The sequence below is a fragment of the Salminus brasiliensis genome, chromosome 12, assembly GCF_030463535.1.
Source record: "Salminus brasiliensis chromosome 12, fSalBra1.hap2, whole genome shotgun sequence".
Taxonomy (NCBI): Eukaryota; Metazoa; Chordata; class Actinopteri; order Characiformes; family Bryconidae; genus Salminus; species Salminus brasiliensis.
This window is the reverse complement of record NC_132889.1, coordinates 36,746,141-36,769,783: the sequence shown is the minus strand read 5'-3', so window position 1 is coordinate 36,769,783 and position 23,643 is coordinate 36,746,141. Positions and strand designations below refer to the sequence as shown.

General features: G+C 42.8%; 1 protein-coding gene across 1 annotated transcript in view; it reads right to left on the bottom strand.

The window, feature by feature from the left end:
* The window catches only part of shank1 (SH3 and multiple ankyrin repeat domains 1), a 156,193-nt gene that overhangs the window by 48,049 nt on the left and 84,501 nt on the right, over positions 1–23,643 (bottom strand). The window contains exons 4-15 of the mRNA XM_072693540.1: positions 21,757–21,828; positions 21,454–21,562; positions 17,480–17,634; positions 16,390–16,557; positions 13,565–13,681; positions 12,554–12,631; positions 9,176–9,242; positions 8,817–8,986; positions 8,413–8,537; positions 7,465–7,613; positions 4,758–4,871; positions 2,610–2,685 (exon numbers count right to left, since the gene is read on the bottom strand). Coding sequence (XP_072549641.1) covers positions 2,610–2,685; positions 4,758–4,871; positions 7,465–7,613; positions 8,413–8,537; positions 8,817–8,986; positions 9,176–9,242; positions 12,554–12,631; positions 13,565–13,681; positions 16,390–16,557; positions 17,480–17,634; positions 21,454–21,562; positions 21,757–21,828 — 1,400 coding nt within the window. The remainder of the gene's footprint in view (positions 1–2,609; positions 2,686–4,757; positions 4,872–7,464; positions 7,614–8,412; positions 8,538–8,816; positions 8,987–9,175; positions 9,243–12,553; positions 12,632–13,564; positions 13,682–16,389; positions 16,558–17,479; positions 17,635–21,453; positions 21,563–21,756; positions 21,829–23,643) is intronic.

Here is a 23,643-nt window from a genome sequence, read left to right as displayed (position 1 = left end):
CACACTAGTGAACTAGGGGCAGTGAGTACATACACACACCCAGAGCAGTGGGCAGCCAACTTCAGAACCCAGGGAGCATAAAAAGGAGGGTAAAGGGTCTTGCTCAAGTGCCCAACTCGAGCCGAGCCGAGCCCTGGTATCGAACCCACAACCCTGTCATCAACAGCCCGGAGCTCCAACCACTGAGCCGCCACTGCCTGGCGCTGTACAGCGAAGACGTAATGCAGCACACGTTTCCACCATGGAACAAGCTTTGTTCGTATATGTGAACATTTTGGAGATGAAAACAGACGAGTGGAGAGTGAGAAAGAGACGAGAGAGACAAGCCCAGAGATCACTACAAATCACATGATTCCTGCTGAACATCTGACACCAAACAGCTTTCTTCTGATAGCCAGCTAACGGCTGCAGCTCAAAGCATAACAGCCCGAGAAAAAGATGAAGCGGATATACAGCAAAAATACAAACCTTCTCTAAAGCTTTCCAGCTCTTAAAATAGACATTTAGAGCAGTAGAAGCAAAGCTGTGAAGATCACAGATAAAAGAGAAGTGCGTCACTTTTTTCTCCTGAGCCAACAAGTTCATTTCCCTTCAATCAGCGAAACCAGAAAAGCCTCAAAACAAACACCAATCAAACCAATGAAACCACTGACGGCTGAAGTGAGTACCATGATGACCTGCTTCCAGTGGCTTCCAGGTCTTGAAGGTGATGAAGGTGTTGAAGCAGCGTGAGAATCTGAGACACTTTGACAAGAACCCAACTGTGAAGTTCTAGACGAGTCAGACTGGGTCATCAGAACATCTCCAGAACATCAGGAATCAGGTCTTGTGGGATGTTCTCTTCCCGTATGCAGTGGTCAGTACTGAACTACTGAAAGTGCTCCAAGGAAGGACAACCAGACTGGTGACAGGGTCACTGGAGACCAAGGCTTATTGATGCTCATTGAGGCCCCACCTCACAACCTATACCTTACTCAACCATGCTTTAACAAGCAGAGGTGTCAAGTGACTTTGTTACTTTACTACAGTAGAAATGTTGGTTCTCTAAACTTTACTGCAGTAATTCTTTATTTTTCAGACTTTTTACTTCTACTTCTTACATTTTCCCCCAATTATCTGAACTTTCTCCGCCTTACATTTTAAAAACAGCCTCGTTTCTCCTATTTCATTTCCCTTAGTTTTCATTCCGGCTCGTCATCAATAAAAACCCTCTCCAGATAAATCTCTCCATCCGGAAAGTGTGAGTCTGATCCTGATTGGTTGAGAAGTATAAACAGACACCATTCTGACTCCCTATTGGTTTATAAGAGATCCATCACACCTGCACACGTCCCGTCCCTCTCCAGCGAGCTCTCAGCAGACGTCTGTAGTCTAGTATGAAGACTGTGTCCGTGGCAGAGACTCAAGAGAGCTGCAGTGAAACGTCCCGACTGAGCCCCACATTTACATTCCAATAAAGCTTATTGATCACACGCCTCTGAAGTCTGACTTTCTGCAGCTTTACTAAACGTCTAGACAACGACTCCTCATATTTTCCTCCATGAAGCTCATGTTGATGCTCAGTAGAGCACAGAGACGCTCCTTTAATAGAGCTGATATTACTGAAATGCTTCATTTTCAATGGGCAGATCTGCAGCTGAAACAGGAGCCTAGTGCAGCCCAACATTTTTAACATCAACATTTTAATAGATCATTCTCCTCATTATGACTTTTAGAGGAATTGTTTGTTTTTTGTTTTTTTTTGGGGGGGGGGGGGGGGGTTAGATCACCATAGACCCCTGTGGCGCGGCCTAAGCTTTCAGCCTTTGTTTTCCTTCCATTACTTTTACTTTTCTACTTGAAGTCGTTCTGAAACCAGTACTTTTACACTTTTACTGGAGGAAAAAGCTTAAGTCGATACTTCAGCTTATATAGAAGTCTTTTAAACCCTCGTATCTCCACTCACCTCTACCTGAGGAATGAATGTCAATACTTTTACTCCTTTGGGTCACTGCAATGGATATGCCTTGGTTTTGCTACCTACAACCCTAACCCTCTGCCTTCAGACGTTCTTGATTGGTTGACTGGGCTGTGCTAGATTTGGATTGGAGGAGAACCTGCAGGAAGCTAGCTTTCCAGAAGAAGGCCTGAAGACCACTGCGTACAGTTGTGCCGTATCTCAGAGGCCCTGCACAACCCTGCACTGTAGTCTCCGCCATTAACTAATTCCACAAGGCTTTCTTTAGCCAGGAATCCACTGTGCCGATATCTCCTGGCAGCAGGAAGACCATCACATCCCCAGATCTGACCATCGTGAACCTCTGAAGCTCACTGTGATGCAGCCAACGTTCTCTAACTTGACCGGTTCTCTAAAAACAGACCTCAACCCTGAATAAAACAACATCTGCATGGACGCTCATTGGACTGGAGGGTCAGTTTGTTGGTGGGTCGGCTCATTATCATGTCCATGGCGCTCTTCAACCATCATTAAACATCAGAAAAATGGCGCAGAACACAGAAGCCGACACACAGTTTGTCCAAATTAGTAATTACTGCGAGGGTGTATGTGTGTGTGTGTGTGTGCAGGGGGTGGAGTATGAAGGTGTCGCGATGGAACGGTCTGGTCTTACCTGGGGGCATCGAAGCTGTCGTAGGATCCCACTGTATAATGGCGGAAGAGTCGCTTGGCTTTCTCACTCCGGCTCTCTGAAACACACACACAAAACGGCGTCCACATGATGACTGATCGAAGAGTGTGTGTGTGTGTGTGTCTATAAGTGTGTGTGTGTGGTTGACGTTTCCCTTTCCTTGTGGCCTGTGTGTTCTGTGTGGACCAGAAAAGGCTGTGGTGAGTTTACTCAGTGTGAAGTGGCACAATCGGGGAAGTGTGACTCCTGCCTCCACCACTGAATACTGCTGTTAACTATTAATAGCCTTCATACACTCTCTGCCTCAAAAACCAGAGTCGCCCACCTAGCCTGCCCCGCAAACACCGTCCACAGACCATGAGATGGGTCAGCACCGCTGTAGGCATCCATATGATACATGCTAATACATGCTTGTGTGTGTGTGTGTGTGTGTGTGTGTGTGTCAGCGTAGCGTTAACTCTCTAATATAAACTACTCTCTAAGATACACTATTTGGACAAAAGTATTGGGACACGTGCTGATTCATTGGTTCTTCTGAAATCAAGGGGATTAAAAAGAGTTGATGATGCTTCTGTTGGAGTAACTGTCTCTACTGTGCAGGATTTGGGAGGAGGAACATTGCTGTGAGGATTTAATTGCATTAGTAAGGTCAGGATGCTGGATGATGATCACCACCCCACCTCATCATCCCCAACTCATCCCTAACTCATCCTAAAAGTACTGGATGGAGCTCCACCACCATCATTCCAGAGAACACAGTAATTCCACTGCTCCACAGCTCAACGCTGGGGGGCTTTATACCCCTCTAGCCGAGGCCTGGCCAACTTCCTCCTGTAGGTCTCTCTCCTTACAGAGGCTAGGGAGGTATTAGGGCTTTTATTTAGCGATGTAAACACAGCATTGCTGCTGCTGTTGAGCTCAGAGGACAGATTAGACTTTATTTATGCTGAAATATGGATTAAATCTCATAACTGACTTTCATTCTCTTACACACACACACACACACACACATCCAGCCCAATGACTGATCGTCCAGTTTTCTCAAAGCTTTTTCTCTATTAGAGCTTCTGAGTCTGAGCTCCGTCATGTTCCAGGCCAAAGTTCTCTAAACTTCACTGAGATATTAGAAGAAAAATAACCCAGATTCCTCTAGACAGTTTATTAGGAACATTATGTCTTCTCCCACCCAAAAATTCGGACGTGCAAGCTAGCATTTTACTAGCTGTTTAACTAGCACTAGCTATATTGTTGTGATTAACACAATTCCACGTTTTAATAGATTGACAGAGCAAGAGCAAGAGCAAATATGATTGAGAATATTCATGTAAAAACACGATGATGACACATATAATCTCCAAAATCGTAAAAAATGACGTAAAAACCTTCGCAACCTTTAGTGGAAGTCGTATCGCACATTTATTTGTTCTCCTGCCCCAAAAAATTAAGGATAGGCTAGCTAGCTTTTTTACTAGCTCTATGTTTATGATCAATTCAACGTTTTTAATAGCATGACCACATTATTTATATATATATATATATATATATATATATATATATATATATATATATATATATAACTTTACAGGAGGAGAAAAAAACCTTCTTAACTTTCAATGGAAGTCAATGGAAAAGTCATTTTGGAGCATTTCTATTGGTCCATTCATTATCACAATGTCACAATATAAAGATCAGCAGCCAGATTCACATTATGTCAAAAAGTGAAAATAGACAAAAATGGAGATACAAGGTTTATGAGTTTATATGCACAGGCAAAGGCAATATTACATTAATAATATATTACTTATATTAATAGTATATTAAAAACTGTATTAAATAAAACAATACATTTAAAGGTTTAGCTTTTTTTACAACAACACATTAATACAGTTTCATGTTTTTATTTTACATTTATTTATGAATTATGTTTGATGTTTTAAGCATAAATAAAAAATGCCCTGGAACTGTAACGGTAACTTTAGTCATTTATGAGTAAAGTATTCGTCCAAACTGCCAATCCTGAAGTGTAACCAACAACAATTACTTCTAAATCTACTGCTCCTGTGTGTGTGTGTGTGTGTGTGTGTGTGTGTGTGTGTGTGTGTGTGTGTGTGTGTGTGTGTGTGTGCTCACCTGAGCGGTGGTCCAGGCTGCGGGGCGCTACCTCCTCCACACAGTCTGAGGGAAACCAGCCTGTCCTTCCTCGCACTGTTCCCTCCCAGTATCCCCCCTCTCCAACGCTCAGCACTGGAGGAGAGAGAGCACAGAGAGGAAGTGTGTGTGTGTGTGTGTGTGAGCAGTGCATACATCTCAAATTCATGAGCATACACAGAAACATACACACTCACACACAAGTCAACACATGGGAAAAGGGCACAGGCAGATCAAATAACACACACACACACACACACGCTGAAGTCACTTGAGTCCATTCGCATCTGTATGTATATGTGTATGTGTGTGTGTGTGTGTGTAGTTTGACTGAGATTGTGCCAGTCAGAGCATCACTCTCATTCACACTCGACCTACATGCACACTCCTACTCACACACCTCCAGCTAGTAGAGCACATCAGCACCACGGGGGACTGACAGACACATGCACGTCCATTCACACAACCATCTCCCACACACACACACACACACACACACCTCTAAACATGTTTAAATATATATAAATATACAAATATACTTCTAATAAATGCTTGTTGTAGTATGTAGAAATACACACACCTCTTATAAATACTCCTAATTACTTATAAATACTTGTACTTTGAGTAAATACTAATAAATACTTATATAATACTTATATAAACAATTCTAATGATAAATATTTCAAATGACATATAGTTCTACTACTAATAAACACATATACAAAAATATCAGTAGTTATGCATTGACACTTTGACTTTGCATATATACTTTATATATTATATATGAACAATTCAAATGAGAAATATTTCATATATATTGCTAATAACCACTTCTCATTACATATATATACCTGTAACTATAAAAATATACTTATACTAATACACTAATAAATACTTATGAACATACAATATGAACAATTCAAATTAGAAATATTTCACATTTCAAATATAAATATTGCTAATGAACACTTCTATAAATACTTTATTAATTATAAATACCTGTAACTACACAAAAATACTTCTACTCCTAATAAATACTTATTATGTATAATAATATATAACAAATACTTCTAATAATATCTGAATATGTCCTCTACTAATTTCTTATTTTATGTAAATGCTTATATATTCCTAATAGAAACACTAAATACCGGTATATAAATATTTGTGATCTTAAAAGAACTCAAATGACTTAAAAACATAATGTTGCACTCCTGTTTGAGGTGTGTGCTCTCACTGATATTTATCTATAATAAATATTAATCATATTAAAGTAGAATGAAGACTATTTTATATTTAATTTTGTATTGTATATATATATATATATATATATATATATATATATATATATATATATATATATATATATATATATATACCCTAATCACTATTTCTGTGATTTCTATTTATAATTATTATTATTATTATTATTTAGATGTTCTATACCATATCGAGGAAAAGGCCTTGGAGTGTTACTCATGTCTTAATCTTTTGCAGATTTATGGTAATTTGTATATGAATTATTTGCAACCCGTGAGGCTTCTACAGCTCCAGCCTCCTGACAGAATTCTGCAGCTGGTTTTATGGTTTATCTGCAGTAAAGGATTTAATATTTGTGTATCCAGTAATTTTGTCTTTTATGTTTAATATCAATCAATCACTCAACCACTGTTTTCACTCGGAAGTGAAAAGGGGGTGATCCTCGTTTTCAGGGTTGCCAGGCATTTAAAATAAACAGGGATTGAAAGAGAAAATAAATAAATAAATAAATAAATAAAATTAAATAAAGAATAAAAATAAGAATAAATAAATAAATTAATTAATTAATTAATTAATACCTAAATAAAATATAATAAAATAAATAAATACATAAAACTAAATACATAAATCAAATTAAATAAAGAATAAGGATATGAATAAATAATATAATTAAAAAATAAATACCTTTAACAAATAAATACATAAAAAGTTATAAATGATATTTAATCAACTAAAATTAAAATGAACAAATTAAAAAAGCATAAGAAAGTAAAACAATCAGAATAATATATAATTATAATAATAGCAACGTATCTCAGCAGCCTTGGCCTAACAGTTAGAGAAGCTGGTTTTGGTCCAGAAGGTTACTGGTTTGATCCCCATGACCAGCAGGAGTGGGGGTTTGGGAGGAGAGTGAAGAAACAGTGCTTCCTCCTCCCTCAAGGTTCCTGGGTGCTGAAGTGGCTACCCACACCTTCAGGTGTGCCCTAATTAGTCTGTGTGTGTATGAGGCTGTGTCCCAATTTTTTTTCCTTTTCCAGGTAAATTTGGAGCATTTCTATTGGTCCATTTATGGTGGAAGAACAGCAGCCAGGTGCAGTCATTCTTTTAATACACACACACACACACACGCACACGCACTGTCTGTAGTCTACATTTGCATGCATAGTACACACACACACACACACACACACACACACACACACACTCACATATTCACAGACATACCGACACATGTCACCAAGTATACATACACAGACAACGTTTATCCACACCTGAGGGGAAACACAGAGACAGACAGACAGACAGTTTAGTGCCTCCCTCCCTCACTGACCGAAATACTGCTGACCACAACATCAGAAACTGCTTCTCCAGCCCACACATCAACACATCTGCACTTGCAGTAACACACACACACACACACACACACCTTTGACTTTGTCTCCTTTGTTGAAGCTGATCTCGCGCTCTCCCTGGGCAGAGTGTGAGCGCGTAGCTACGAACACTCGTCCCGGAACAGCACTGTACAGACGCCGACGCTGCCCCGGGGCAGTACCCTGACTGCTGATGGAGCCGGGCCTGTGTACACACACACACACACACACACACACACACACACACACACATAGAGAAAAGGTTTCCATTCTCAGACAATCAGCACCCCCTTGTGGCGAGTCCTCAGTCTGCTAAATGTGAGAGAGTGAGTGAGCACGTTAGGGAGCAAGTGAATAAACAAGTGAGCGATCGAGTGAATGAGAGGGTGAGTGAGTGAGCTTAGAAACGAGTGAACGAGCGAATGAGTATGTGAGTGAATAAGTGAGTGTGTAAGTGCGTGAGTGAGTGAGTGAGTGAATACTTGATTGAGGGTGTAAGTGAGTGAGCAAGTGAGTGAAGAGAATAAGTGAGTAAGTGAGCAAGTGGCTGTGTGAGAGAGTAGTTGAATGAGTGAGTCAGCAAGGGAACTAGGGAGTGAATAACTGAATGAGTGAATGAGCAAGGGAACTAGTGAGTGAATAACTGAATGAGTGAATGAGCAAGGGAACTAGTGAGTGAATAACTGAATGAGTGAATGAGCAAGGGAACTAGTGAGTGAATAACTGAATGAGTGAATGAGCAAGGGAACTAGTGAGTGAGTAACTGAATGAGTGAGTCAGCAAGGGAACTAGTGAGTGTGTACATAAGTGAACAAGTGAGTCAGTACGTGAGTGAATAAGTTAGTGAGTGAGCAAGTGAGTGAGTAACTCTGATTGGCCCATGGGGGGTTAATTAAGCTGCTGGGCTGTGTTTGAGAGAGAGAGAGAGAGAGAGAGAGAGAGAGAGAGATGTGTCGATGCTAAAAGAGAGTGAGTGTGTGTGTGTGTGTGTGTTTATCTCTCACCCCTGTCTCCCGCGAGTCTGCCGGCTGCGATCCTCTCTGTCTCCCGCCCGGCCGCGGGACGGGGAGCGGGTCCTGGCTCCACGGGGACTGCTTGAGCTGCGCAGTGTCCCGCCATGTTTCAGGCCCTAATGCACACACACAGTCACACACACACACACACACACACACACACACACACACACACACACACACAAGCTTACTGTACGTATAATAATGTTAAACATTCATAATTATCACCACTGATTCACTCAGTTTAACGAGCATCAGGTTCAATTAAGCTTATTTGTGACATTTTGCATATTCAAAAATCTGAAATAGCGACCTGAAGAAAAGCAAACACACCTTCAACACCTTCACACACACACACACACACACACACACACACACACACACACACAGCGAACCTGCACTGAGACGATGTTGGGGCCAGCAGCGTTGGGGAAGGCCATCCACTCAGGCAGGTTCATGCTGTTGTCACTGTTGGCCCGTAGGAAAGGGTGCGGATGGGGCAAAGCCAGCGTTCGCCCACTCTCCCGCCTCTGGGGGGCGTACTTGGGTGACTCCAGAAACGGCACTGACAGACAAACGTTAGAAATGATGAAAGAGTTTGCAATTATTCCTGCAGTTATGAAGTTATTACTGCAGTTTTACAGCTATGGAGAAATTGAACAGCGAGAGAGAGAGAGAGAGAGAGAGAGAGAGAGAGAGGGACGAGTGAGTATTAAAGAATCACAGCTCATTAATTCTCAGGATTTACACTCACCTACGTCTGAATCACGATGGTTTTTGATGATCTCTCCAAGCTCGAAATGGCCAGACATCACAGCCACCTGAAACACACACACACACACACACACACACACAGTTACAATGCTGGCATCATTCATACAGGTATCAACACTCAGTCACAATCATACAACACTGTTTAATTCACAAAAATGGATTAAAGGGTCCATACTCGACCTACTTCTCCGAGGCTTCATGTTGATCATTTTTAAAACATATTTTAATTTATTTACATATTTGTGTGTATATATATACAGTCATGCCCGAAAGTATTCATACCCCTGGCAAAGTTTGACTTAAATTTACTTTTATTTAACCAGAAGTTATATTTTTGCCTTGAAACGACACAGGCATCTCCCAGGAGATAACACGATGATGTACAAGAGGCATCATTGTGGGAAAAAGTATTTCTCAGCTTTTATACACATTTGAACAAAAAGTGGCATGTCCAAAATTATTCATACCCTTTGAAAACTGTCACAGTATATGGGAAAATCCAAAGTTCTATACCATTCCAAATAGTCCAAGCTGTTTTAAAGCATCCTAATTACCCTGATTCATTGGGAACAGCTGTTTTAATCAACTCAACAGGAGAAAAACAGCAGCTCTCTGCAGTTGGTTTGTGGACAGTCATGGCTAAGACAAAGGAGCTCACTAAGGACCTGTGGCTGTGCATTGTGGCCGCTCACAAGTCAGGAAAGGGCTATAAAGCCATATCAAAATGTTTTCAAGTTCCAGTGGCTACAGTGCAAAGTATTATTAAAAAATACAAGAAGTTCCGCACTGTGGAAAATCTCAGAAGATGTGGTCGGAAGCCAAAAGTGACACCTGTGCTGGCCAGGAGAATAGTGAGAGAGGTGAAGACAAATCCAAGGATCACCACCAAGGCCATCCTGGTGAATCTGGACTCTGCTGGTGGCGACATCTCAAGGCAGACAGTTCAACGGACACTGCACACTGCTGGGTTCCACGGACGCAGGCCAAGGAGGACACCACTTCTCCAGAAAAGGCACACAAAAGCCCGCTTGACCTTTGCAAATGCTCATCTGGACAAAGAAGAAGACTTCTGGTGTTCTGTTTTATGGTCAGATGAAACAAAAATTGAATTGTTTGGCCACAATGATGTGTGCACCATTTGGCGTAAAAAAGGAGAAGCCTTCAACCCTAAGAACACCATCCCCACTGTCAAACATGGTGGTGGGAACCTAATGTTTTGGGGGTGTTTTTCAGCCAATGGACCAGGGAACTTGATCGCAGTAAATGGCACCATGAAAAAAGAGCAATACATCAAGATTCTCAACAACAACATCAGGCAGTCTGCAGAGAAACTTGGCCTTGGGAACCGGTGGACATTTCAGCACGACAACGACCCAAAACACACAGCCAAAGTGGTGAAGAAATGGTTAGCAGACAAAAACATTAATGTTTTGCAGTGGCCCAGCCAGAGTCCTGACTTGAATCCAATTGAGAATCTGTGGAGGGAGCTAAAGATCAGGGTGATGGCAAGGAGACCCTCAAACCTCAAAGAGTTGGAGCTCATCACTAAAGATGAATGGGCAAAAATACCAGTGGAGACATGCAAAAAGCTGGTCAGCAATTACAGGAAGCGTTTGATTGCTGTAATAGCCAATAAAGGCTTTTCTATTAATTATTGAGAAGGGTATGAATAATTTTGCACATGCCACTTTTTGTTCAAATGTGTATAAAAGCTGAGAAATATTTTGTCCCACAATGATGCCTCTTGTACATCATCGTGTTATCTCCTGGGAGATGCCTGTGTCATTTCCAGGCAAAAATATAATTTCTGGTTAAATAAAAGTAAATTTAAGTCAAACTTTGACAGGGGTATGAATACTTTCGGGCATGACTGTATATATATATATATATATATATATATATATATATATATATATATATATATATATATATATATATATAGTGGGTGTGGCTAAACTGGGGGCGGGACTATATTTGTATATTATTTTTTTTGTATTGTATTTCTAAAAGCTTTATAATGCAACTATAATAAATACAACTACCATTACGAATTAAAGGTTCATTATTTAATTATTTTGCTGTATTTGTGTTGCTTGTCCTTGTGGAGAGTCCGTCAGAGTCAGTCTGAGTGAGTGAGTGAGCATGTTAGGGAGCAAGTGAATAAACAAGTGAGCGACCGATTGAATGAGAGTGAGCTTAGAAGTGATTGAACGAGCGAGTGAGTGAACTGTGAGTGAGTGAATACCTGAATATTACAAAATTATAATTGTATATTTATACTATAAAGGCTTTATAGTGTATGAAATGACTAATATTAGTAATTAAAGGTTTAATATTGAATTATTTTGCCTTTATTTATATTGTTTAGCTATTTCTTCACTTGGGCTTTATGGGTACGGTGCCAATAGGTTCATGTTTATCTGCTCCAGAGGGTTCTATTCTATTGGCAGTACTTCTCTACAGGGACTAGGCAAACTGTGTGTGTGTGTGTGTGTGTGCGTTTAGCATTCAGGGTTAGGGTTTAGGGTTTAGGGTTTAGGGTTAGGGTTCAGGGTTAGGGTTAGCGTTCAGGGTTAGGGTTTAGCGTTCAGGGTTAGGGTTCAGGGTTAGGGTTTAGGGTTAGCGTTCAGGGTTAGGGTTTAGGGTTTAGGGTTAGCATTCAGGGTTAGCGTTCAGGGTTAGGGTTTAGGGTTTAGGGTTAGGGTTTAGGGTAAGCGTTCAGGGTTAGGGTTTAGGGTTAGGGTTTAGGGTTAGTGTTCAGGGTTAGGGTTTAGGGTTAGCATTCAGGGTTAGCGTTCAGGGTTTAGGGTTAGGGTTTAGGGTTAGCGTTCAGGGTTAGGGTTTAGTGTTAGCGTTCAGGGTTAGGGTTTAGGGTTTAGGGTTAGGGTTTAGGGTTAGTGTTCAGGGTTAGCGTTCAGGGTTAGGGTTTAGGTTTAGGGTTAGCGTTCAGGGTTAGCGTTCAGGGTTAGGGTTTAGGGTTAGCGTTCAGGGTTAGGGTTTAGGGTTTAGGGTTAGGGTTTAGGGTTTAGGGTTAGCGTTCAGGGTTAGGGTTTAGGGTTAGGGTTTAGGGTTAGCATTCAGGGTTAGGGTTTAGGGTTAGGGTTTAGGGTTAGGGTTTAGGGTTAGCTGAAAACTAATTATTGCAGTAAAGTATAGATTACCAGAATTTCTACTTAAGTAAGATAATGAAGTATTTGTACACCTCTGCCTGTAGGCCTCAGTCTATAACCAGCTCATATCTCCCTTCAGCGTGAACTCAAACAGGGTGAGATACAGAAACAGTGTGGATATTTCTGTCAGTAATAATCATTTACCTGGTAACTTTCCTGCAAAACTACAGAAGAAAAGGGGTTCTCACCTGGAAGGACGTCTGCCCACTGTTGTTCTTCGTGTCCTTTTTGGCTCCTCGGTAGAGCAGGATGCGTGCGCAGCTCTCCTAAGTGCCACAAACCCACAAATAAGCTCTAATACAGTAAAAGTCAGAGATCGCTAGACACAGTGGGTGTGTGTGTGTGTGGGGGGGGGGGGTATTTGGGGGTTTAACTGTTATGGCTGCTCTAATGTTAATGGAAACTGCTCAGCCTGCTGCCTAATAATGCCCAGACCAGAGGCAGCAGAGCAGCACCACCTGAGCACCACCTCTACCCCCTGGCCTGTAAGCAAACCTGGATCTACACCACTCAGCCATAACATTAATACCACCTGCCTCATATTGAGCCCCCTTGAGGAAGCCACCACAACAGATAACAGATCCATCCAACCATTCATGACCTCTGAAGGTGTCCTTCTGGGCTATCCAAGACACCAAGACGAACGTTCCGGCTGATCCCTTAAACTCAAGCCCTGGACGTTCTGAGGGGGACGGGACCTCCATGAGCACCAATGAGAGCCATGGGTACCCACGACTCTGTTGCTGGTTTATTGGTTGTGCTTTCTTGGAGCACTTTTGGTAGGTGCTGACCACTGCATACCTGAGGAACACACCTGCCTGCCTGAGATGTTTTGGAGACGTTGTTTTGATGACCCAGTCGTCTAGAACATCACAGGTCGGTTCTTGCCAAAGTGTCTCAGCATCTCCATCACCTTCAAGAACTGACCGTTTACTCTGTTTACTTGCTGCCTAATACATCCACCCCTTGACCGGAGCCACTGATAGACAGTTTCCAGTTGTTTACTTTACATGGCAATAGTGCAAAGACACAACCAGGCCTCCCCAATCAGCCCTGAGATTCGAACCCACAACCCTCCCGACAGCTCGCCACAGTCAGGCTGTTCCTATTTCTAAACCCCATAGTTTGAACTCCAGCTGCTCTAGTGTGTCCCCATCTAGCTGCACTCTGCAGGATCCGCAAGCGAGAGGTGGCTTTACCTTGTTGTATAAAGCACAGATGTGCAAGGCAGTGTTTCCTGAGGCGTTCTGGGACGAGGAGTCGGCGCCGTAGAAGAGGAGATGCTCCAGGTGCTGCGAGTTGCCATTCTGACAGGCCTGCGGAGGAACGGAGGGAGGACGAGGAGGAGAAGGAGGAAAGGGACGCGTGTGGGATAGAGAGAGCATTGAGACGAGTGGATAGAGAGAGCGGAGAGAGAGAGAGAGAGAGAAAGGAAGGAGGAAGAATACAGAGCGAGTGATGGGATGGAGAGAGAGAGACATAGAGAGACATAGAGAGAGAGAGAGAGAGAGAGAGAGTGTATTATAGCTCATCAGAACACTGACACCTTTATTAATTAACACCAGTCTGAAAGTGAAAGACGAAGAGAGAGGGCACAGCAGAGCTGAACAGAGGTGGAAAGACACACTCATGCACACACACACACACACCGTGAAATACAACACAAGAAGAATTCACAAAAGTCAGCAGATACAGAACTCCCAGACGGTTTTCTATACGTTTCTACATAAATTTAGCAGTTAGCAACGCCACAGGTCACCTCACCTGGGAATGACCACAGCGGGACTGGACGCCTAGCCATGACCAAACTCTCCAATTTTTGGGGGTAAAGCAATGAGTGTAGAAAACATGGACAGTGCAGGGGCTCTTAGCAGTGACGCAACCACAGGTCTACTGCCTCTGCAGGCTGGTTGCAGTATGATGTGTAGCTCCGCCCATCCCCATATGGGTCAATGACAAAACTCCGCCCATTTTCCATTTCATTCTCCTCTGAATTGTCTTTCCATCTCCAGTGTCTCCAAATTCCAGCAGTTAGCTCTCTCTGCGCTGATATTAGGAAATTTTTTTATTTTCTTGCTCTATCGTAAGAAGGCGGGGCTACACTTAGAGATTAAGTGATTGACAGACAGCTGGAAGAGACCGGTCGTCTGTTGTAGTGGGTCTTAGACGAGCTGCACTTTTACTGTTGGAGCAAATCCGCTCTGCTTCTGCACTGGAAACTCAGTGAAGGCGGTCTGAGACACTAAGGCTTGGTTTCGGAGAATAGGATGGGTCTGGCTCCGCCTCTGGTCTCTACTGGGCATGCTCTGGTAGAAAACTTGACAACATGGTGTACAGTTCTGGCTTCGTTTTCATATAACGGAAGGGATCGGAACCCCGGCGTCCATGTTTTCTCCAGTCAGTGACTGTCCCATGTCTGCTGTATTCATTATATAGATGGTACAACAATAAAAACCTCTTAGACGTAGACTTGACTTCTGGGGTCTTCAGACAGGAGCCCACCAGTCAAGGATCAGTGCAGCTAAAGCAGAAAAGCTATAAGTCTTATGTGAAATTATTCATTGTGGTGAACGCCATGGAAATGAATACAGACCCCTGACAAAAGCTAGCTAGTGTGTCTAGTAGCCCTTAAGGCCCAGGAAGCCCTCAAATGGGATGATTCATACGGGTTCTGGATGTTCTAGATCAGGTATGAACTATTTTAAGCCTAAGCCAGTTCCAATCCTTTGTTTTTACCGCTGTGCTCAGGAACATGACACCTCAACCTAATATAATGTGCTTCGGCCCAAGCTAAGCTACGATTTTCATTTGGGGCCCCCCCATATACCATACCACCTTATCACCAGGCGCTTCATTATTCCATAGGCTACACTGTGTGTGTGTTACATACCCACTGTCATTAGCATTATTTGTAATTAGCTTACATCATACCACTGTCATTCTGGCTGTTGTTTTTAACCTTACTTGGGGAAAGCAAACTCACAAAAAATCATTTTCACTTTTTTCAAGTGTGGCATATTAATTATTAATTATTAATTATTAACTATTTAAAAGCAGATAAGAACCTTGCATTTACACTAAACCGGTAATTAATTAATTTATTTTGTTTTTAGATGTGCATATGGGAATGGGAACTTTTTTTTTTACATTTTCTTAGAGCGATTTGCAGAGAGAGAGATATTGTGCAATACGCTGAAGCCCCCAGGCCTTTATTGACCACCCAGTGGAACAGCATGAATTAAATAACCTAGTGTTGGTGTGCCAACTATGAAAATAAATGAATATAAATTAATGAATCAAAAACCATTTTGTGTTATATAAAAAAAAAAGGTATATATTTATTTTTATAAATATATTATATCATGATATCTTGGTGCTCTTGGGGGCCCCCTAGTGAAGTTGGGGCCCTAAGCAGCCGTGTAATTCAAGCATGGCTCAGAGTTCAAGAGCTTTGACTGAATTTGAGCAACTTTCCTTCCAGATGTTCGTCTATTCTCTGCTGTTTTTGCCTGCGCCGGCCAAACTGCACAGGAAAATACGCTTCCACCAAGTCTTTCCTCCTGAATTATGGCTGATTAGAAATAAAACGATTGTGGAAAATGCTCCGAATTGAATTGGCAATCCCAAAAACATGCATATGGCTACACACCTACTGCCTTTCTGCTTTGCAGGCTTTCTCACAACAGCAAGGATATGCAAAAAACCCACCCACAGAAGTGACCAGGTGAGGATGGAGATGAAGAAAGTGAAGATGCTCGTGTAGCTCTGCTGCTTTCTTCTTCACGTGGAGTGATGAGGTGACTGGGGATGGGGGGTGGGGGGTCTGGGAGGATGGAGGGATGGTGGAGAAAGAGAAGGAGACAGGCAGAGAGACAGCCAGAGAGACAGAATAAGAGTGAGACCCCATGCTGAACGACCTCAACAGAGACGCAGGTCCACGCACATCACGGAGACGGACAGTATGTTATATATAAAACACACACACCTCACACACACACACACACTCCCAAGCGACCCCACATACCTGATGGGTCTCGTCCCAGCCGTTTTCATCTCTGAGGCCCAGCTTGGCTCTGTGATAGAGGAGGGTTTCACAGCAGGAGGTGTCGCCCCCTGTCAGCACAGTGTGGTAAAGCGGCGTCAGGCCACGTCGGTCCTTGTAGTCCGGAGACGCTCCCAGAGACAGCAGAGTCTTCGTGGAAGAGGGGCCAGAAAAGAGCCATTGCTTAAACACTAAAATGCACCAAACAGCATGTGGCAGACCCCCCACCCAAAACACATGGGGGAAGGTTCTCTAGTGAGGTGGGGCTCAAGCTCAAGGGCAGTGAGGACACATACACCCACAGTGAAGGGCAGGCAACTCCAGCGCCCAGGGAGCAGAGAGGGTGGAGGGCCTTGCTCAAGAGCCTAACAGTCCGGGTATCGAACCCACAACCCTGTCAACAATAGCCCGGAGCTCTAACCACTGAGTCACCACTGCCCCTTAATACATGCTTTTAGCCACTGATACAGGACATGTTTTTTCTGGATAAGCTGGGGGTTACAGGTCCGTCTTTGCGGTAGAGTATAGGTGCAAGTAATACTACAGTTACATAGTGCAGTGTCAAGCCTAACTTGTTGAGTCCCCCTGGGTTCGGTTTTAGGGCCTATGAAACTGATGGTAATTAGGATAGTCATGTTGTTATTGTGAAAGGGAAGAGGTGTTCCCACATACAGGGTCAAAGGAGTTAACTTTCAATGGGAGTCAATGCAAACTGATTTAATTTGGGGGCTCTGGGTCGCTCAATGGTCTAATGGGCTCTCACCACAGGGGTCACGAGTTTAAATCCCAAGCCATCAGTGGCGGGAGTCCGAGAGGGCACTATTGGCCATGCTGTCTCTGGGGCAGGTAGATGGCACTTTCTACACTCATCACTCTTAAGCAACATCTGTAGGCTGGTGCCGTGGAGCTAGGGACTCTTTGGGCTTTGCTAGTCCATACCTTCCTAGGAAGAATTGCTAGTGCTAGGGGGTGCTACATACAGGGGGGTTAACTGGCAGCACCAAATTGGGTGAAAAAGGGGAAACACAGAATATATAATAAGTTGTATAATATATGTTGTTAGTGCTCTTACCAGCAGGGCGGTGTGTGCATGTGCTCGGACGGCCTTGTGCAGGGATGTGAGGCCGTCTTTGGCCCTGAAGTCGATATGCGCTCCCCCCATCACCAGGACCCTGATCACCTCCCCAGCCCCCGGCTCACACTGCACCGCCAGCGTGAGAGGGGTCTCTGTAACACAAGAGACAAAAACACACACATTATACCTTCAAATATACCTTCATCCAGCAGCTTCAGGATCACTGTAAAGCTCCACTGACTGGAACAGGGGGAGAACGGCGTCTCCGTCATTCCCACTCCGGGCCGGAACGCTGCTGCTGCTACTGCACTATGGAGCTGTGGTGGTGGAGCTGCAGGAGGAGAACCTCTCTCCAGAATTGCTGCTGTGTAACGCTGCATAACCCATAGAGTCACATTAGAGTCACACTGTAGTGTTACTCTACCGCCTCAGCCCACATGCTGCTCCACCTTCAGATCAAGCTTCTGCAGCTCTCAGCTTGTCCAGAAATGCACGTGTACAGCATGCATGATCTCAAAGCGCTCAAATTTGTATTTACTGCAGTGGAGTAAAAGTGTATTACACTCCCCACCTGTAGGGGGAATCTGTATTTTGAATTTTCTTGTGTTTTTGTCCATCCCTTTATACCACCAATCTAGAACCTTGGTTCCCAACCCTACTCATAGAGTGAGTATCCCTGTCTTGCATACAGTATATTGGTGTTGCACAGTGGTAAAAGCAAATACTTGGGGTCTTGAGGACCAGTTTAAGAACCACCAAACCCCAAACATTCCCCTTACGTTAAAATAGGGTTCCCTTTTTGTTGTGAGGTATTAAAGAACCAATAAAATGCTCTAGGAATGATCTGTTCTGGTTTATATAAATTGCAAAATTCTCAGAACGTCCTCAGAACCATAATTCGCTACAAACTATGAATAAAACTTTCCTGGAAAGCAAAAAAAAAGGGGGACTAAAAAGCTCTGTCCTCAGAACGTTTTGGGAAGCGTAAACAAACATTCCCAGAACGTTCTGGGACCTAACATTTGTCAACTTGGGAGCCACTGCTCTATCTAGCACACCTGACACAGGGCTACACCACGACCAGAGCTAGGAACTGCTGCTCTAAGGAGAATCTCTGGGCTCACTGCTGCCACCTGGTGTTGTCATGAGGCGATGCAGTTGTCACTCTGCACTCAGGCTGGGGTCTGATGTGAGAGGGGGCTGACAGACTGGCGGCGAGAAACAGCAGGACTGTGACAGCGCAGAGAAGCCAAACCGTGAAACAAAGCCATGCGTCTCTCACTTCCCTCACAACCACCGCAACGTCCCCTCAGGCCGGTCGTCAGCTGCAGGGATGGGCGTTAAACCCTTAAAACCTTCTTGTCTTGTCGGTTTAGACAATCTGCAAGTCCAGTAAATACAAGAAGGAGATGATCTCAGCTGCAGCTCAGACCTGTTCTCCAGTTGGTTCTTCTAACTGGCAACCAGTGGTGACGACTACAGGATCAGGTGGTCCCCGTCATGACACCAACACAGCTCTGACCGGTCAAGGCATGGACTCCACAAGACCTCTGGAGGTGTCCTGTAGTATCTGGCATCAAGACGACTAATTTCAGCAAGTCCTGTAGGTGGTGAGGTGGGCGGAGCCTCCATGAGCATCAGTGAGAGCCTTGGTCGCCCATGACCCTGTCCCTGACCCTGTCTCTGGTTCACCGGTTGTCCTTCCCTCAAGTGCTTTGGGTAGGTGCTGACCACTGCATACCAGGAACACCCCACAAGACCTGACGCCTGATGTTTTGGAGATGTTCAGACCCTTCAGTCATAGTCTAGAACCTGGACCTTCAATGATATTCACTAAACCTGTCAGTGGTTTTAATGTTATGGCTGATTGCTGTGGGTAAGTAAAACGTCCCTTAAAAATCTTAATGGTTAAAGGAATTAGGTAAATTACACTCAACTGGGAATTTGGCTTGTGGAATGTCTTATACTGGTTAAACTGGGGGTCCATTAAAATCCATTAAAAGGTCTGTACAGGTGAATCTCCTATACTGGTTATGAATGGGATCATGTAGAGTATCATGGATAAGGTATGTATTTAGACAGCAGGAGATCCTGGTAAAGGTCAAGACTGGGTGGATCTCGGCCCATGTCTCGGGACAGGCCTGCAGCCAGAAGGTGAGCTGTACTCCTGGGACTCTAGTACATTGATACATGATTAAAAACATGAAGGAACATGCAGAACAGCATGAGTCACGTATAAGGGAGCAGCTGTGCATATCCTAAAGACACTTATTGAATATTCATAAAGATATTCATGTGGATGCATATGCAAGCATGTGTGTGTGTGGTTCAGCATGAGCCATGTGTCCATTACTCAGCGCGGTAAGAGCCATTTAAATGAGCATTCCCTTCAGAATCTGTATTACACTTCATATACTGCCAATTTACCAATTATTATTATTATTATTATTATTGTCTATTGACTATTTTAATCTCTAATGTCTACCTTATAAATAACGTTAATAATTCAAACATTCACACATAAATAATTTTACTATAATAATTTTACTCTACCTGACTGTGACACTATATTATTATTATTATTATTATTATTATTATTGTCTATTGACTATTTTTAATCTCTAACCTTATAAATACCTGTAATATCAGGCATCTGAAATGGTAACTTCTCCAAAGGGTCATCAAATATAATATATATAAATGAAATCTGCTGTAAATCAGAGTTTATGTACTTCCTCATACAGCTGTGTGTAAAATGTTGGACACCCCAGTTCAAATGACACGTGTTGATTTAAGTGGACAAGCTTTACGTTAACAGATCTTTAATACAAATGAAAACTTAAATATGGATTATTGTTGCACAGTTTAGAGAATTTTTTTTTATTTGTATTTTTTAATAAAACAACATATAAAAAGTACCATAATTTTTGTACATGCCACATTTTATGTTTTTTTTGTCAGTAATTCAGTAATTTTGCAGCAGAATATGCAGTTGTGTGTTTCTGTGGAGGACGTGCTTCTGTAACTTACATATAGAAAATCAGCAAAGCATAGAAGAGATGAATTTTGTATTATAGATATATATATTGTATTGAGATATTATATTAAAATAAAATAAACAATTATATCTTAAATTTATAACATAGTATTTAGAAATAATGATCATATTAAAGTGGTGTCAAAGCATTTAAATAATAATAATAATAATAATAATAATAATAATTTAATTGATTTGCCAACACACACAAACATACACACACGCAGTTCACACACACACATACACACACACACACACACATATTCAATTCACTAAAGTAATTCAAACATTCAGACATAAATATTTTGACTAATAATTTTACTCTACTCTTTACAGTGGCACTATATTATTATTATTATTATTATTATTATTATACATATTCTAAACATTATTATAGATATATACCTTTAACTTTTGATCCTGGACTAAATACTTTACTTTTAATTAAAACTTAAGTACTTACTTTAATACTTAACAATTAATTTAACTTGCATAATAACTAATATAATGAATATTACTTAATAACTTATTTAATTAAGTTTTAATTATTATTAATAACTTGAATAACTAATGAATAAAATAACAAAAATAATTAAAATTAGGCATCAGGCATCCAAACATTTTCCGATTTGTCAGGGATCCATACAGAAGTATTGTGCACTTACTTTTACTTACTTTCTCTTCTACTTCTAGTAATTAATTCTATAAATAAATGCATCACAGTTTACGGCCTAAGCGCCTCGGCTCACCTCTAGTACTGTAATTCCCAACCGCCATGAAAACAACACCCCCAGAAAAGTGCTCCAACACAGAGCCATGGACCCATGAGTACGCCTGTGCTCCCTCGCTCCCATCAGCTTCTTCAAGCTACTGCAGCCATTTAGCCCCAGCAATACGACAATACGCTCGGCCTGTACAGGACCACCACCCTCACCTCCAGTATCAGGGTCGTGATAGTTGGGGTCCAGCCCTTTGTCCAGAAACTTGGCAACCTTCTCTAAGGCTCCAGTTTGGATGTAGTCCATGAACTTCTTCAGACTGGCCTGTAGAGGGAGGCAGAGACAGCAGAGCGTCAGAGTGCACACTGCCAGTGGACTTACAGCTTATTCAGGCGATCACACAGCCTCAAGGGACTGGATCTGAACACACACACACTGGCAGATGAATAACACACCACACACAACCCTCCCAAGTCCACCCGATTCTAATTAGAACTGGGTGGCTCTAGGCCGAGTACCTTGGTGTGCAGCTTGGCAAGTTGCTTCTCATCCAGGTTGGTCTGCTTGTAGACTCTGGTTTTGTAGCGAAACTGGGTTTGGAGGAGACAGAAAGAGACACAATGGGAAAACAAGAGAGGCAGAAGCAGAACCGGGGCAGCATGCCGAGAACATGGCAGAGAGTTCTAGGTAGCTTGTCCCAGAAGTACTTTTTAATGTCCTTACAAACAATTTGGACGCAAGGCACTGAGGTTCTTGGCTCCGTACCGTCCAGAACCTGGTGTTTCCACCATGACTAGACCTGAAAGCTGTTGAATATTTGTCTCAGTGCTTCCTCCACCTGTTACACCAACACTCCCAACAGTACACTGCTCTGAAGCTGGAGCTTCAGAACCATCAATTAACACAATGTGAACACAGCCAGGGCCTTCATTCAGCATTCAGCCCATTTAACTTGCACCCAGTGCTGATACAGATGTGCAAACACACAGCTTCCCTGTAGAGAAGAACTGTGAATCTGAAGCAGATCAACACACATGACCCCATTGGCACCATGCTGCCTAAGGCATGGCCAGGCCAGGCGTGGGCTAGAGGGGTATGAAGCCCCCCAGCAGCATTGAGCTGTGGAGCAGTGGAGGAACTGTGTTCTCTGTAATGATGGCTGGTGGAGCTCCATCCAGTACTTTTAGATGGGATGAGCTGAGGAGTTGGGGATGATGAGTTGGGGTGGTGATCTGCATCCAACATCCAACATGACCTCAGTAACGCTCTTGTCACTGAATGCAAGCAAATCCTCACAGCAATGCGGCTTAAAATCTTCTCCTAATAATCTAGTAGAAAGCATTCTTCCCTGGACAATAGAGAAACACTCTTGATGTAAGAAGAAAGAATAAATGAGCAAGTGTCCCAATACTTTTGTCAATTTAGTGTAGATTTTTAACGCAAATCTGGACTGGAGTGGCACTTTAAACACTTCTTCAGCACCAGTTTTATGATTTTCAGATAACAATTTGATTCGTAAAGGGCCTTCATGACTCACGCTGGTGCAGAACTGAGATATCACCAAGGTAACCGAAGATCTGAGGAACCGGTTCCGACCACGCACATTCACGACCAATTATATGACAGACCAAATGTGGACCATCACAAACACCTTCATCAGAGACTCCTGATAACCTACCTACACATAACCTACCCTACACCCACCCTAACCTTACCTACCCTACACATAACCTACCCTACACCCACCCTAACCTTAACTACCCTACATAACGTACCCTACACCCACCCTAACCTTACCTACCCTACACATAACCTACCCTACACCCACCCTAACCTTAACCACCCTACACATAACCTACCCTACACCCACCCTAACCTTACCTACCCTACACATAACCTACCCTACACCCACCCTAACCTTAACTACCCTACACATAACCTACCCTACACCCACCCTAACCTTAACTACCCTACACATAACCTACCCTACACCCACCCTAACCTTAACCACCCTACACATAACCTACCCTACACCCACCATAACCTTAACCACCCTACACATAACCTACCCTACACCCACCCTAACCTTAACTACCCTACACATAACCTACCCTACACCCACCCTAACCTTAACTACCCTACACATAACCTACCCTACACCCACCCTAACCTTAACTACCCTACACATAACCTACCCTACACCCACCCTAACCTTAACTACCCTACACATAACCTACCCTACACCCACCATAACCTTAACCACCCTACACATAACCTACCCTACACCCACCCTAACCTTAACTACCCTACACATAACCTACCCTACACCCACCCTAACCTTAACCACCCTACACATAACCTACCCTACACCCACCATAACCTTAACCACCCTACACATAACCTAC